Source organism: Choristoneura fumiferana, chromosome 28 (assembly GCF_025370935.1).
Source record: "Choristoneura fumiferana chromosome 28, NRCan_CFum_1, whole genome shotgun sequence".
NCBI classification, from domain to species: domain Eukaryota; kingdom Metazoa; phylum Arthropoda; class Insecta; order Lepidoptera; family Tortricidae; genus Choristoneura; species Choristoneura fumiferana.
Window position 1 is genome coordinate 3,541,753 of NC_133499.1, and position 14,605 is coordinate 3,556,357.

The 14,605-nt window shown below is 38.9% G+C and overlaps 1 protein-coding gene across 4 annotated transcripts in view; it reads left to right on the plus strand.

Annotated features, from left to right (window-relative positions):
- The first annotated feature begins 4,136 nt into the window (after positions 1-4,136).
- The window catches only part of LOC141443826 (anoctamin-4-like), a 33,231-nt gene continuing 22,762 nt past the window's right edge, over positions 4,137-14,605 (plus strand). The window contains exons 1-4 of one of the 4 annotated variants that reach the window (XM_074109191.1): positions 4,137-4,346; positions 5,121-5,254; positions 7,266-7,412; positions 10,653-10,685. In XM_074109191.1, the coding sequence (XP_073965292.1) occupies positions 4,139-4,346; positions 5,121-5,254; positions 7,266-7,412; positions 10,653-10,685 (522 nt within the window). In that variant the 5' untranslated portion in view covers positions 4,137-4,138. The remainder of the gene's footprint in view (positions 4,347-5,120; positions 5,255-7,265; positions 7,413-10,652; positions 10,686-14,605) is intronic. The other 3 variants (XM_074109193.1, XM_074109194.1, XM_074109195.1) reach the window with 3 other exon arrangements.

Below are 14,605 nucleotides of genomic sequence, written 5' to 3' on the forward strand. Positions count from 1 at the left end.
TTTAGTAAAAAGTAATCGCAACCGCGCAAAGAGAAGGTAGACAACATAAACAAGTGAGAAATATGAAAACGTCAAAATATGTCTAAGTAAATTTCGTTTTTGATTAACGTTTATTTGCCTGTGTCGATGTTAAAAAATACCATTACTTAATGTTGGCAGGCTATGGATTAGTAGGTTCGGAAAGTTTTTTTTTGTATAAAAAACATATAAAATATGTAACTGGCACCTTAGCGTGCGAACGTACGAATTAAGAAAAAAAAGTAAGTGATTGCAGCAGGGCTACTACGAAACTCCAGACTCGAAGTTCGCGTCGTGCGGTCCGTCTGACACTTTATACTATTCAATATTGAGAGCGAGAGGACGGTACGATACGAACTTCAATTTTTGAACTTCAGAGTAGGTCCTCAGTATCGTTTTAGCAACATTACGATACAGTGCTGTTATGGGGAATAGACAATATAGACTTTTCCAGAACCTTGTTATGTATGTTGTTATATAACTGTTCGTGATTAAGTAAATCACATATTACAGTATAGGAGTAGAAAAAATTTATAATAAATTACCGGAGTCTATTAAAGTACTCCCATTGAAACCCTTTAGAAATCAACTGTTTCGTTGGCTTGTCGGAAAGTGTTTTTACTCACTGAAAGAATATTTTAACAAAATGTAGATGTTTATATTTAAGGCATGTTTATTGTAAAGATTGCATGCTACAAACAATATTTGTATGACTTTTATAAGTTTAAATGTTTGAAACTAGAATAAGTGTAACATCATAATTGTACCCACAACATTTAATGCAAATAAAATATATTTCTATTTCTATTTCTATTAGATCGGTCCCCTGAAAACAGTTCGACTGTTCAAAACAGTAATAACGTGCCTCAAAAATTATACAGTTTTGTGTAACTTAACAATACAGGTTATTTTTTTTCTTATTACGCTAATAGTCTTATTAACTAATATCTTCGTGGGATTCACTTGAGAAACCATTGTACGGATTCTAGTTACGATTCAATAATAATGTCCAAGATTTTTGACAAAAATTTCAATTTCAATACATGATTTTTTGTTGACTGTACTTGCATTGTCCTTCAAACTACATTTCCGTGCCTACGTTTCAATAGAATCTGTCAATTTTCAGAAATTTATGACCCCTAACGTGGCACACTTAATTATTTATGCATGTTCCTATAGATGTGATTATAATCTAAAAAGAATAAAAAAAACCGGCCAAGAGCGTGTCGGACACGCCCAAGATAGGGTTCCGTAACCATTACACTATAGTTATTCTGTGCCATTACAAAAAAATCAAGTAATATTTTTCTAAGGATTTTGTATTTTGTACGGAATCTTCCAAGTTCAGGTATATTTTATACTTTAGGCTGCTATTTACTCATAAACTCTACTCTCTCTCTTTTACTGTTATTTACTTTGTTGTGTTTCGGCGTGGAGAGTAAGACAGCCGGTGAAATTACTGGCACTTGAGGTATCCCATCTTAGGCCTCTAGGTTGGCAACGCATCTGCAATCAGGGGTATTGCAGATGTTTATGGGCGCTGGTGATCTCTTACCATCAGGAGACCCACTTGCTCGTTTTCCATCCAGTTAAATAAAAAAAATAAAAGTAAAAACTACTAATGATTCTCAAGTAATCCTAGCCGTTATAATTTTACTTTTAAATTTGATATACTTACTGCCATCCTTAATTCTTTCAATTTTTACCACTCAACAGTTTAGATTTTAGAGGCGGGAGGGGGCTCATTTTCATGAAAATTTGCACGTTAAAGTTGAATATTTCGCAAACATGTCACTGAATCGAAAATCGTGTCGGAAACCGCCCAATGGTTTTAAAAGACCTCCTAACGGTACCTCACACTATAGGGTTAGTCGTATCTTTTTAGTTTGTTATTTTACCACTTTGTCGGCGTGACTGTCATGCCAAATTACAGCTTTCTAGTACTAACGGTCTCTGAGCTTAGCCGATCGTCATCTCAACTACATTTCCGTGCCAAAGTCGATGTCATTGAACCGTTGAAGAGTTCCGTCCTGCGGAGACGATTCTGGCCGAACCACCAGGTGTCTCTTTACATATTTACATAATTATGCCAAATTTAACGTCAATCCGACTGCTAGAAGTGCGTCGGAACTCGCACATACATACATACATACAGAAATACGAGTACATACATACATTGTAAGTTAAATAAAAGCTTGTAAAATGAACTCTGTCTATAGGCGACTAGAATACATTTTTATTGTAAGGTGGCCAGTTATTGAAAGGCCAGTAATTGATGATTTACCCTACTCACTTTTGTTTTGCCGTCGAAAAATAATGGTGCGACGACACCGGCCTCGTTCTGTCCAGGTAACGCAGATCAATATTGTCACTGTCCACCCACGCGGTCTAATGGGCGAATGGATTGGACGCTTCCTGTTATTATCGGACAATTAGTGATTTGTCGGCAGCGGCTAAGTAATAGCCGCTTTTATGACGACACGTAATTTCAGCATCATTCACTTTTAAAAAAAATCGGACTCCAAAAAAACCACAAGGAAAACTAAAAAACCGGCCAAGAGCATGTCGGACACGCCCATAATACATTACGAAAAAATTAAGTACTTAATATCTTTCTAAGGATTTCGTATTTTATTCGGAATCTTCCATAGTTTAGGTATATTTTTACCTTAGGCTGCTATTTACTCTTAAACTACTAATAATTCTCAAGAAAACTTAGTCGTTATAGTTTTCTTTGAAAGTTTGATATACTTACTACCATCCTGAATTTTTTCAAATTTTTCCACCCACCGGTTTAGATTTTAGAAGGGGGGGGGACGCTCGAAACATCGTCTTAACAACTCCCCAATTGTTTTAAAAGGTCTATAAATAGTCGAGAAAAAAAATCACCACAGAATTACGTGTAGGTATGGGAGGTAATAAAAAAAATAGTTTTTCTTGTTCTATCACTTTGTCGGTGTAACTGATATGTATATTCATGCCAAATTGCAGCTTTCTAGTACTAACGGTCTCTAAGCTTAGCCGTGGACAGACAGACAGACAGACGGACAGACATGGCGAAACTATAAGGGTTCCTAGTTGACTACGGAGCCCTAAAAAAGGCAAAAAAATAACTTAAACGTTTAAATATGTGAAAAGTACATATTTAATGGTCTGAGACAGAAACCTAACCTAACCTACAATAAGGAACTTGTAAGAAAAGATCTTTCTTTTCTAAAGAAAAGAAAAAACAATAAGCAACTTGTAAAAGTTGAAACTTCCGACATTGTCATTTCAAAGTTGTATACCACAAAATCGACTGAAACGATTTTAATGAAACATAGCTAAGAACCACTGCATGGAAACTCGCTTTCATGTGAAACCACACAAACAACACAAACTTTTCCACCACTGTAATCAGTTAAACTATGTTTACAAGTTTACTGAGTTTTTCGAATTCATGTGCGGAATTAATTTGAAATTTACCACGAGCTTTGCGGTGAAGAAAACATCGTGAGGAAACCTGCACAAATCTGCGAAGCAATTCAATGGTGTGTGTGAAGTTCCCAATCCGCACTGGGCCCGGCGTGGAACTATGGCCCAAGCCCTCTTGTTTCTGAGAGGAGGCCTGTGCCCAGCAGTGGGACGTATATAGGCTGGGATGATGATGATGATGATGATGTTTACAAGTAAATCACTTTTTTGAAAAACCCGCGGCGAAATCGGTCCATCTCTTTGAGAGCTAACGGCCACGGACGGAAAGACAGACATTGACGACAAACTTATAACAACCCTCTTTTTGCCAGGGCTCAAAAAGAGAGTTATTTTAGAGGTTTTTTGAAATTGGTCCAATTTTTATATCCCAATAATATTACAAATGCGAAAGTTTGTAAGTCTGTTTGTTTACCTTATCACGTCTAAACCGCTGAACTGGTTAGATGAAATTCGGTATACAGATAGTTTGAGCCCCGGGAAAAGACAAAGGTTAGTTTTTATGACGGAAAATTGCGCAATTCCCGCGGGATAGCGACAAAAGAATTCTACGCAGACGGAGTCACAGACAAAAGCTAGTATTGGATAAATTCTTAATCGATCGCTTTAGTCATTGTTCAAAATTAATTCCAATTGTCCCCAGAAAACCATGGAAAATGGCCACGACATCGAGCAAGAGTTCACGGTCAAGAAACTCGCCAGCCGACTGGAGCGCGTGCCTCGGCGGACTTCGGACAGGTTCGGGCAGGACAAGGACAGAATAACGTTCGTGAGCGAGAAGCTGAGCCAGAGCGAGTCTTCTTCTCGGAGGAATAGCGATGATGGAGGCAGAGCGAGGAGGGAAGGGCTCAGGGCAGGTAGGCATTAACTAAAATGACCTAACCAACTTAGAAAAGTCTAATAAACCAACCGTCTTAGAAAAGTTCGATTACCTAGCTAACTTAGAAAGAAAAATTACCTAACCAGCTTAGAAAAATTCAATAAACTAACCAACTTAGAAAAGTAAAATAACCTAACTAACTTTGAAAAGTAGAATTACCTAACCAGTTTAGAAAAAAATGAATAAACTAACCAATAACATAACCAACATAGAAAAGTAGAATAAACTAACTAACAAAGAAAAGTAGAATTACCTGACCAACTTAGAAAAAAGTAATAATCCAACCAACTTAAAAAAGTTATAACCTAACCAACTTAGAAAAGTTACTAAACCCAAACGTTGAATTTTTTGAGGTATGCTTAAATTGAATCTGTGCTGAGTCGCTTCAATCGCGGTCATGGGCATTATAACTTGTTCTTCTAAACCCTACCCACTGTGAACTTCATCATCATCATCATCAGCCGGAAGACGTCGACTGCTGAACAAAGGCCTCCTCCTTAGTACGCCACAACAAACAACTCGTCATTTGCATCCTAGTGGAAGACTTATGCCAACGCTCCGCCTTTCAGTTCGTGGTCGCCACTCGAGAACTTCCCTCCCCAAACGTTTATCTAACCTGTTCATCGAGCGATATGGCCCACCTCACTTCAATTTGCATCTTCGAGCTATGTCGATGACTTTATTGCTTCGTCGAATTTCCGTATTCCGGATTCTATTGCTACTGTGAACTTATCCAAGTCCCTGTCTCCAGATGGCACCAGTTCCGAGCCTCCGACAGCCAACATCACCAGTCACGACGCGTGGAACGACCTGGCCAGCTCCACTTCCACCACGAGGACCGAGCTGAGCTCCGACAGTGCTGTAGAGGACCAGGTTTTTGGAAGAGTTCGTTTATACTCGCCTTTAAGATGCTAGCTAACTTAGCAGTAAGCTCAAGGGGGTTGGAGACTTGCAGCCGGGTTCTTTAGCCGGTGAGGTTGCTTTTCAACCAGAGATGTGCGAGGATGTGTTGCGAGGAACTAGAGATGGGCCGAGTACTCGTTTACTACTCGGTACTCGGTGTATTCGGCAGTTTTTTTGATACTCTTACTCGGCCGAATAACTCGGTTCCATTGACGAGTATACTCGGTCTGAATAAAATTATTATTTAAGAGGATTCAAAATATATAATTCAAACAGGCTGTTTTTATAATGTTAATAAGAGTATTTATTAATGATAAATAAAAATTTTAACAAAAAAGTAAAACCGACTCCAAAAAAATAAAAAAATAACAAATAATGGAACCGACTACAAAACCCTTGAAAATATTTTCTAGGTAAGTAGGTACGTACTAGCTCGAAGTCGGTGCCTCAGCACGAGCCAGCAGGAGTGGGACAATTCACAATAGTCGTCTACCTCACCTACATACTATGGGTTTCAATCCCTCCTGCTGGGTCGTGCTGAGTCACCGACTTCGAGCTAGTACGTACCTACTTACCTAGAAAAATATTTTCAAGGGTTTGTAGTCGGTTCCATTATTTGTTATTTTTTTTTTTTTGGAGTCTGTTTTACTTTTTGTTAAAATTTTTATTTATTTATCACTTTTTAGTGATTTGTAGCCAAAGAACATCTCACAACGATTCCATTAAGCTCAAACACGACTTAGTTACGTTGTTTTATAACAGAGTTCCGTTGCCTACCTTCTGGCTTCAGCATCAGATCAGTTCGAAAGAATCATTAACTTAAAGCTTCTTCTTAGTTGCTTATCTAGGTAAGTATATTAATCATGATAATTTAAATTTAACCCGTGCAATACTTGTTATTGATAGTAGTAGTTCCGTTGGTCAAATCTGGTCTTCATCATCAGTTCCACTTCACCAAATTATGATTTGCAAGAGCAAATGCACGAGTTACTGCTAAATATATCCAAATTACTATAGGTGTCCCTACAATATTTGAAGAGTTCCCTCGATTTCCTTAAGATCAGATCATCAGATCCTAATTTGCTGCTTATGGGACCTAATTGAAAGCATTCCTAGACGAACTCAAAAAAAAATTTTCAAATCGGTTCATAAATGACGGAGTTCTGAGGTAACAAACATTAAAAAAAAAAAAAAAAAATACAACCGAATTGATAACCTCCTCCTTTTTTGAAGTCGGTTAAAAAACACAAAAATTAGAATAACAATTGTAAATATTTAAGCAATTAATGCGCGGACCGAATGCGATTTTCTTTAAAACAACAACTATATTCATTTGCTGGGGAGAAGATGGGGATTCCCGCGATGTTCGCTCGCGGTGGCTGGGAGACCGCGCGAACCTGTCCTAAACCTGTTTTGGCGCCCCAAAACTGAACCGAGTACTCGGTTTGAGAAACTTTGAACCGAGTATACTCGGTACTCGGTTACTCGGTAAAAGTTATATTCGGCGCATCTCTACGAGGAACCAATAGAAGCGCTTCATTTACCTATCCTCGCACAGCACATTTCTGGTGGAAACAGCTGAGCGACGCGACTGCATTCCAACTTCAACGTAACCGCAACTGCCGACTGCCCATACATTTTTCGTTGTAGTTCGATTGCAGTCGGCACAAGTGCACCTGACTGCGATTGAAATGTATGGGTAGTTGGCACTTACGTTGCAGTTGCAGCTGGATTGCAGTCCGTCTGTACTGGCCATAACTAACCTAACCTACAGTTTTCTTTAGGATGACCATTTAAAAAAATTACGGTTTCAGTGGGAAAATGACAAACTATAACTTGCACAACATTACAATATGACTTGCAAAAAGTATGCGAACTTTGACGCGCCTGTCTTAATCTTATTATTGTAATGTGGTGGTACTAATGGAGATTACTTCTGTTAGACATGATTTCAGGAGCATAACAGGGTAGATAAATGGTTATTGTATTACAGAGTACAACACGTCGTAGCAGCCAAGAGTCCGCCGTCCCCGGTACTCCGATGCACGCCAGAGCGCCTTGGAAGTCGGCAGACAGCCTCGCCGTCGACTCCGCCTTCGGCACCTCATTGGCTGATATCATGGAGAGTCCTGCAAACAAGGTACCTACGCTAGTTGCGCAGTAAGGCTAAAAAAGGTCGTATTTATAGTGGTCTCTAGGAAATATTACGCAAAGCTCTGCGCAGGGGGCGACACTAGCGCAAACCGTCATGACAACGTCAGTTCTCTTTACATTTTGTCGCCACCTCTAAAAATCATGACATATTTATTATTAGTAAACTATATGATAATATGAACTAACAATATGATATTTTAGAGAGAGAGCGAGATAATTACTAAAAAAAAAATTATGACATCCTACGGACATTTAAGATACTCAAAAAACTGCTAGTGCTGCACTCTGACGGCAGAAAATTGCAGTAATATTCCCTATTAGTTTCTGCACCCATTAGCCGTACATTTTTCATTTTGACATTTGACACTAATTGAGAAAGTTCCATATTATAGAATATGGAAATGTTACTCATTTAATACAATAATTGATTGACACTTCGGTGCCATCGTATTCCGATTGAGATCAGACTTTATTCGATGGAAAACCACTGTGCACTAGGTACATTCTGATCTATGAATATCCAATGTCCAGTGTTAGCAGAGCTCCTCTCCTAAACAAAGTATACGCAGTGTGGGGCCATTTTACATGGTTTTGTTTTCTATATCTACCAAAAGTTGGTATACGTAAGGAGCAGCAGGGCTACTACGAAACTCGAAACTCGAAGTTCGTGTCGTACCGTCCCTCTTGCTCTCGTGTTAAATAGTATAAGTGTCAGAGGGACCGCACGACACGAACTTCGAGTTTCGAGTTTCGTAGTAGCCCTGCTGCCACACCGCTGCTTATAAAACGGTGGCAGTACGGAATCGCAGTGACGCATCGTATGCGCACCGCTTTGCATGCTCTCCACACCGCTGCTAGAAATACGCAGACGGTGCGGAATCGCAGTGACTTGCCGTAAACGTCACGACCTTTGGTGGAGAGCATGCGATAAACTTCTGACGTTTACGGCAAGTCACTGCGATTCCGCACCGTCTGCATATTTCGAGCAGCGGTGTGGAGAGCATGCAATAAAAACGGTGCGCATGCGATGCGTCACTGCGATTCCGTACCGTCACCGTTTTGTAACTAGCGGTGTGGCTCGTATTTCAATTGAGAAGTTCTTGGGTGATTTTCAACAAGCTTGAAATTTACCTAATTTTGGTGGCTTTTTTTATTTTTGTTGTCCGAGTCAAAATGATATATCAACAATACGTTACAAGTCATAATAAATATTGTGTCGTAATGGCCCTTCATTATACATAGTAGTTTTGGAGATATTATGATTTTAGTAATTTGATTACCACCAAAATTGCTTGTACCCACCAAAATTAGATATATTGGCCACCAAAATTGCACATCTACACCAAAATTAGATGTACTTGTGCTAATTCAAGGTAAAAAAATATTTTCTTGATCAAATTGTCTGCTGGATATAAAAAGAAAATAAATGTTTTATTAATCGTTTTAATTGTACCAAAATCTCTACGAAAATACAATGTTTAACTCGTAGTAACGAAATAGTACATTGTGTCTTAAGGGCGGTAAATAAGGAATTACGAACGAGAGTCTATTAGAAGCCCGAAGTCGATGATAATGCAATTGTATTTTCATCACACTTGCTCTGAAACAGTGTCGTAACATGCAGGCTACCATGGTTGCAACCCCCAAATAAAACCCTCGACCTTAATGTGCTTGTCATGAAACCCGTAGTCGGTAAATGAGTCATTGCCGGTACTAATTTTCTTGTCATGAAGCCCAAGGTCGGTAAATGAGTGTGATACTGCATGGCGTGCTGGTCGTGCTGGCGTGCAGGAGCACGTCGGGCGCATGGTCAGGCTGGGGAGGGCGGCGCGGAGGCTGGCGCTGCCAAGAGCGTAGTCAGCGGTATCGGCAATTTTAAAAAAATATTAGTTTTTCTTTTACAAATATACAATTTTACTCGAAATGTGATGAAAAACATTGTATGTCGCACGGGCGTACTAGAATTACGAACATCGACTAACTAAAGCTCAGTCTTCGACTTCGGGCTTCTAATAGACTCTCGTTCGTAATTCCTTGTTTATCGCCCTTAAGACACAATGTACTATTCTTTTCGAGGACTTCTTCTCTTGATTGTTTTTTCTTCCGGTTAGCCATTCTAAAAAAATAAAGTTTTCAAAGTCAAAAGTCAAAGTCAAAATATCTTTATTCAATTTAGGCTATAACAAGCACTTATGAATGTCAAAAAAAATCTACCACCGGTTCGGAAAAACCTCTGCTGAGAAGAATCCGGCAAGAAACTCAACGAGGTATTATTACAAATAGTGATATTTTATAATTTAGTTTTATAGTAAAGTAGGTAAGTATCTAAGTGTTTATATTTTACTTGAAATAAGTGCATTGAGTCAATAATGTTGTAAATGCAAAGTTTTAAATGTAAAAGGCTTAAAAATGAAATTATAATTATGTGGATGGGCTTTAAATTACCACCAAAACCACCAAAATTGATCCACCAAAATTAGAAAAAGTGCATAAAAAAATTATAAAAAAAAAACCGTATCATTCACTTCCAATTTAACTTAATATTTTAAAAAGGAAACTTTTAACATGCCTCGAATATACTTCATACAAAAACAAGTATTGCTAAGTCATTAGTTACATACACCACCAAAATTGCATTAAAAAGTATTTTAACACACCAAAATTAGATACTTACGTGCTTGGCGGACAGATCCAGCAAGATATGGTACGTGTGTCATCGCTCAGTGCAGGAGCGGAACTAAACGCACAGGTTAACACACGTTTGTTGGTCTTATTGCGTTTCGTTCGACCACAAAAACATCTTCAATATTTACCACCAAAATGCCAATTTCACATGGACAACTTTTAGTGCCTAGTTTTGAGTATAAATTCATGTACTAATATTTATTTATATATTCTTATAAGATACTTGAACTAATGAAGAATAAAATACAATGCATTTTTAGTTAAATAAATGGATGTTATGGTTCTATCATAGACATTCACCAAGAACAATGGATACTGGACGCCACACCAAAATTATGATTTGAATAAAAAAAAATTTTTTAATAACCATTAATGACTTTTATAAAACTTTGCAATTTGGCTTAAGATAAAATTTGTGTTTCTTTTTAGAAAAAAAATTAAACCTCTAAAACAATCAGTCCACACCATAATTATCAGCTCTGCCGCCAAATTTTCTCGCTGAGATAATCACCCTCTTGAAGATTCCTCATATAATTTCCAGAGCGATCCATCACTAGGATACGGAGAGAAAAAGGTACGCATTTTTATTGCCAGCATTGTAAACACAAATGCCATGCAATGTAAATCACTATAGATAGGAGCGCCTTTAATTACAGCCGAGGATACTAATCGCGTACAGTCACCTGCATAAATATCTGCCATAGCGGAGCGTACAAAAATGTGTGGTGTCGGCTTAGAATTACACCTCTCCATTTCTTCTGTGGATGTCGTAAGAGGCGACTGAGGATAGGTTAAGGTATACGTAGGCGACAGGCTAGCAACCTGTCACTATTGTACCGTTTTTGTCAAACTTCAAACCTAAAATTGCTAACATTTGGAAATACAGGCGTGATGTTTGTGTGTGTTGTGTTGTTGTGTTAGATGCTGGTGGCTGTATCGTGGTGGGACCTTTTCATAATCAATTTCGCTATGATTTCTTTGGATGGGTAGGTATATGGAATGTCAATATGACATCAGTAGCACCAAGGCTCCACTTTGGTACGCGATACTTTGCTTGTATCTACCGTAGGCTGTAACATTGTCGTGATGCCTACGGGTCAGTAAAGACGGACTGCATTCCAACGTTACCGCAACTGCCTGTTGAGAACGCATCCATAACGCCACTAACGGTGCGAAGATTCAATCTTCGGCGGCGGTTAGATCAGACAGGCCATAACCCCAACCCAAATAACCCCAGATACTTCCAACCTTCAAGAACCTAGGGCGTAAATATTGATCCGGTTCGAAGGACTAATATTTCCGCCCTAGGTTCTTGAAGGTTGGAAGTATCTAGGGTTCTTCTTTAATAAAAATTGAAGTAAAGTTAAAGATGTTTAATCCTTGAGTTAAAATATAATTTTTCATCACACTTGCTCGTAAACAGTGTCGAAACATGCAGGCTACCTGGTTGCAACCCCCCAAATAAAACCCTCGCCCTTAATGTGCTTGTCATGAAACCCGTGGTCGGTAAATGAGTCATTGCGCGTACACATTTTCTTGTCATGAAGCCCAAGGTCGGTAAATGAGTCGGTGCCCGTACTGATGGTGCTGCGCGCGCTGCTGCAGGACTACATGGACCACATGCACACGCACGTTGCGGCGCATGCCGAGGGAGGGGGAGGTAGAGGGCGACGCTGCCAAGAGCACAGCCTAAGGTATCGCCAATATTTGGAAGAATTATATTTTTTTTTTACAAATATACAATTTTGCAAATGTGATGAAAAACATTGTATGTCGCACGGGCGGTAGGTACTAGAATTACGAACATCGACTCATTAAAGCCCTCAGTCTTCGACTTCGGGTTCTAATAGACTCTCGTTCGTAATTCCTTATTTACCGCCCTTAAGACACAATATACTATTAAGTGCAAACAGTTTGAGATGCGTTCGATCCGGTGATTGAATTCGAATTGTTCGTTAGACGCACCAATCGCCTGTCAGTTATAACCGCCGCCGGAGTTGGAATCATCGCACCTTTAGTGGCGTTATGGATGCGTTCTCAAGACTGCCGACTGCTCATACATTTTTATCGCAGTCAGCGTGCAGTTGTGCCGACTGCAATGGAACTCCAATGACAAATGTATTTGCAGTCCGTCTGCACTGGCCCTAACGGAGTTCTATGTGTTTATCATGTAGGTATATTATTATGTTTGTAATGTGTCTGCCTTTATTTCTTATCAGATTAATACAAAACGACATCCTAATCTTTGGTAACTAATTGGTAACCAATTTAGAAAAGTTGAAAAACCCCCGCCCTTTTCATTTCAAAGTTATATCTTAAGAACGGCTGAACTGATTTCTATCAAACATAGCATTGAGCCACCGTAAAGAAATTCACTTTTGCGTAAAAAAAACACATCCAAATCGATCCAATTGTTTGAGAGCTACGAAGCCTAAACAGACAGACAGACATCGGTGTCAAACTTATTAATCTAATTATAAACATGCTCTTGAACGCAGCGGGTTCATCGCGTAAGACAATCATTGGTAATTTATTTAGATCATTATAAGGAAGTTAATGTGCGTCAAACGCATTGCGTATTACGCATCGTTTATCTCATAAAACAACCGATCGCTTTATAACCCTCTTTTGGCCTAACTTTTCAATAAGCTATAATAATATAAGCGCAACGCAAAACAATTGATAAGAGCTACTGGGTCGCTGCACCGCGTTAAATATGCACGCTTTTCACGTATGCAAGTGTGTCTGTGTTCTAGAAATACGTATCTTTTTCTTGACGAGCTAAAATTAGGACGCATGCAACTGGCACCACATTTTTAAGCGTAAAATAATATATGTTGTGGTTGTAACTCTTTTCTCATGCCAATTTTACTCGAAAACACTTAGTGGTGAAAAATATTGCAAGTTCGTTAACTTTTGAGGAGTTGACCTACTAAAACAGCCATGGAAGAGCCTCAATCATCCGGGCCATGGTATTTTCTACCAGAAAGCTAAATTTTCGGAAGAATAAAATAAGAACTTTAGAACTTGCGAAGGCTATTTATAATATCATTCGTTTATAAAAACTGGCCAAGTCATTGACCTATAGTTATCACTAATTGACCTATTAGGTGATTAAAATTACGATTTTTGGATGTTCATATCTAAATAACAGTTGGTGTGTTTATGAAATTTGGAGCACATATGTATCTTGCCAGTCTCAATAACTGAGCCAAATTCGACATGTTTATGTGAAATAGTTTTTGAGTTATGAGGGGGTCAAAAGTGGCTCCAAATGGTTCGTGTAAAATTACACACGGTGCTGCTCACCAGCTCTGTTAGCTTGAACTAGGCTTGACACGCTACCGCGTGTCTAGATTATCACTTTCGAGTGATGTGTTTTCAAAAATCAGCTCAACGAAGTGACAATCATTATAAACAGACTAGGTACATATAGCGTGACTTCACTTCAAAACAGCTGTTCGTGTCTGTGGGAAACCGCATGTAGCGGGTAATTACAGTCTTGGTCAAGGACTCGTTCCAACTAAACGAATGCGAAAGTCAAACCTAATCCTGCCTAATATGCATATATTTGAGTAAAGAAATGATAACCTAACCAACAAAAAGTTGCAATTCCCCCGACTTTGTCATTTCATAGTTCACTATCTCAAAAACGGCTGAACCGATTTTGATTAAACATGTCTAAGAACCATCGCTAGGAAACCTGCTTTCAAATAAAATAAAAACCGCATTCAAAATGGTCTACCCGTTTAAGAGCTACGGTGCCACAGACAGACACACATACAGAGCGGTCAAACTTATAATACCCTTCTTTTTGCGTCGGGGGTTAAGGAATAAATTTTCGCCTTTGTATCTGCTTGTTTGTTACCTTTTATGTACAATAAAGAGTTATACAATACAATACAACTATAAGCAATTAGTTGGTTTACTAATGTTTCGGCGAATAACGTTTGGCAACCTGTTTCATTTCGCAACTTTTAATTTCCCAACTGTTTAATATTTCTGAAACTGTAAATTTTTCAGGATTTTTATAAAACTAACCTAACCTAACCCAAAGGGTTCTACACGATGGCCCTGAAATAAATCCTGAAAATGTTTACAGTTTTAGAGTTTGCGAAATGAAACAGGTTGCTAAACGTTACGTTGCGAAAGGCAGTACTCGCTCACCTCTTTAGTTACTTTGCTCACCTGCGACCTCACGGTAGCTACGTCTTTGCAAATGTGTGTTCATGCAGCTCCTCCGCATACATGCTGTACGAACACACATCACACCCAACTATCACATGTCAACCTAACATGCCATGTGATGTTAGTCTAAGATCGGGTCCTATGGTGAACGATTGTGTTGCTCTGTTGATGAACTCTGGTTGGGTTTGAAACACGTCAGCGAGTGTAGTGCTGGAGATAGTTGTTGCATAAACGTAGTATCTTAAGGTCGCGGGGGAGCAAAGCAATTGCTTATAGTTCAGGGAAGGCTAAATAAGAGCTTGCAGG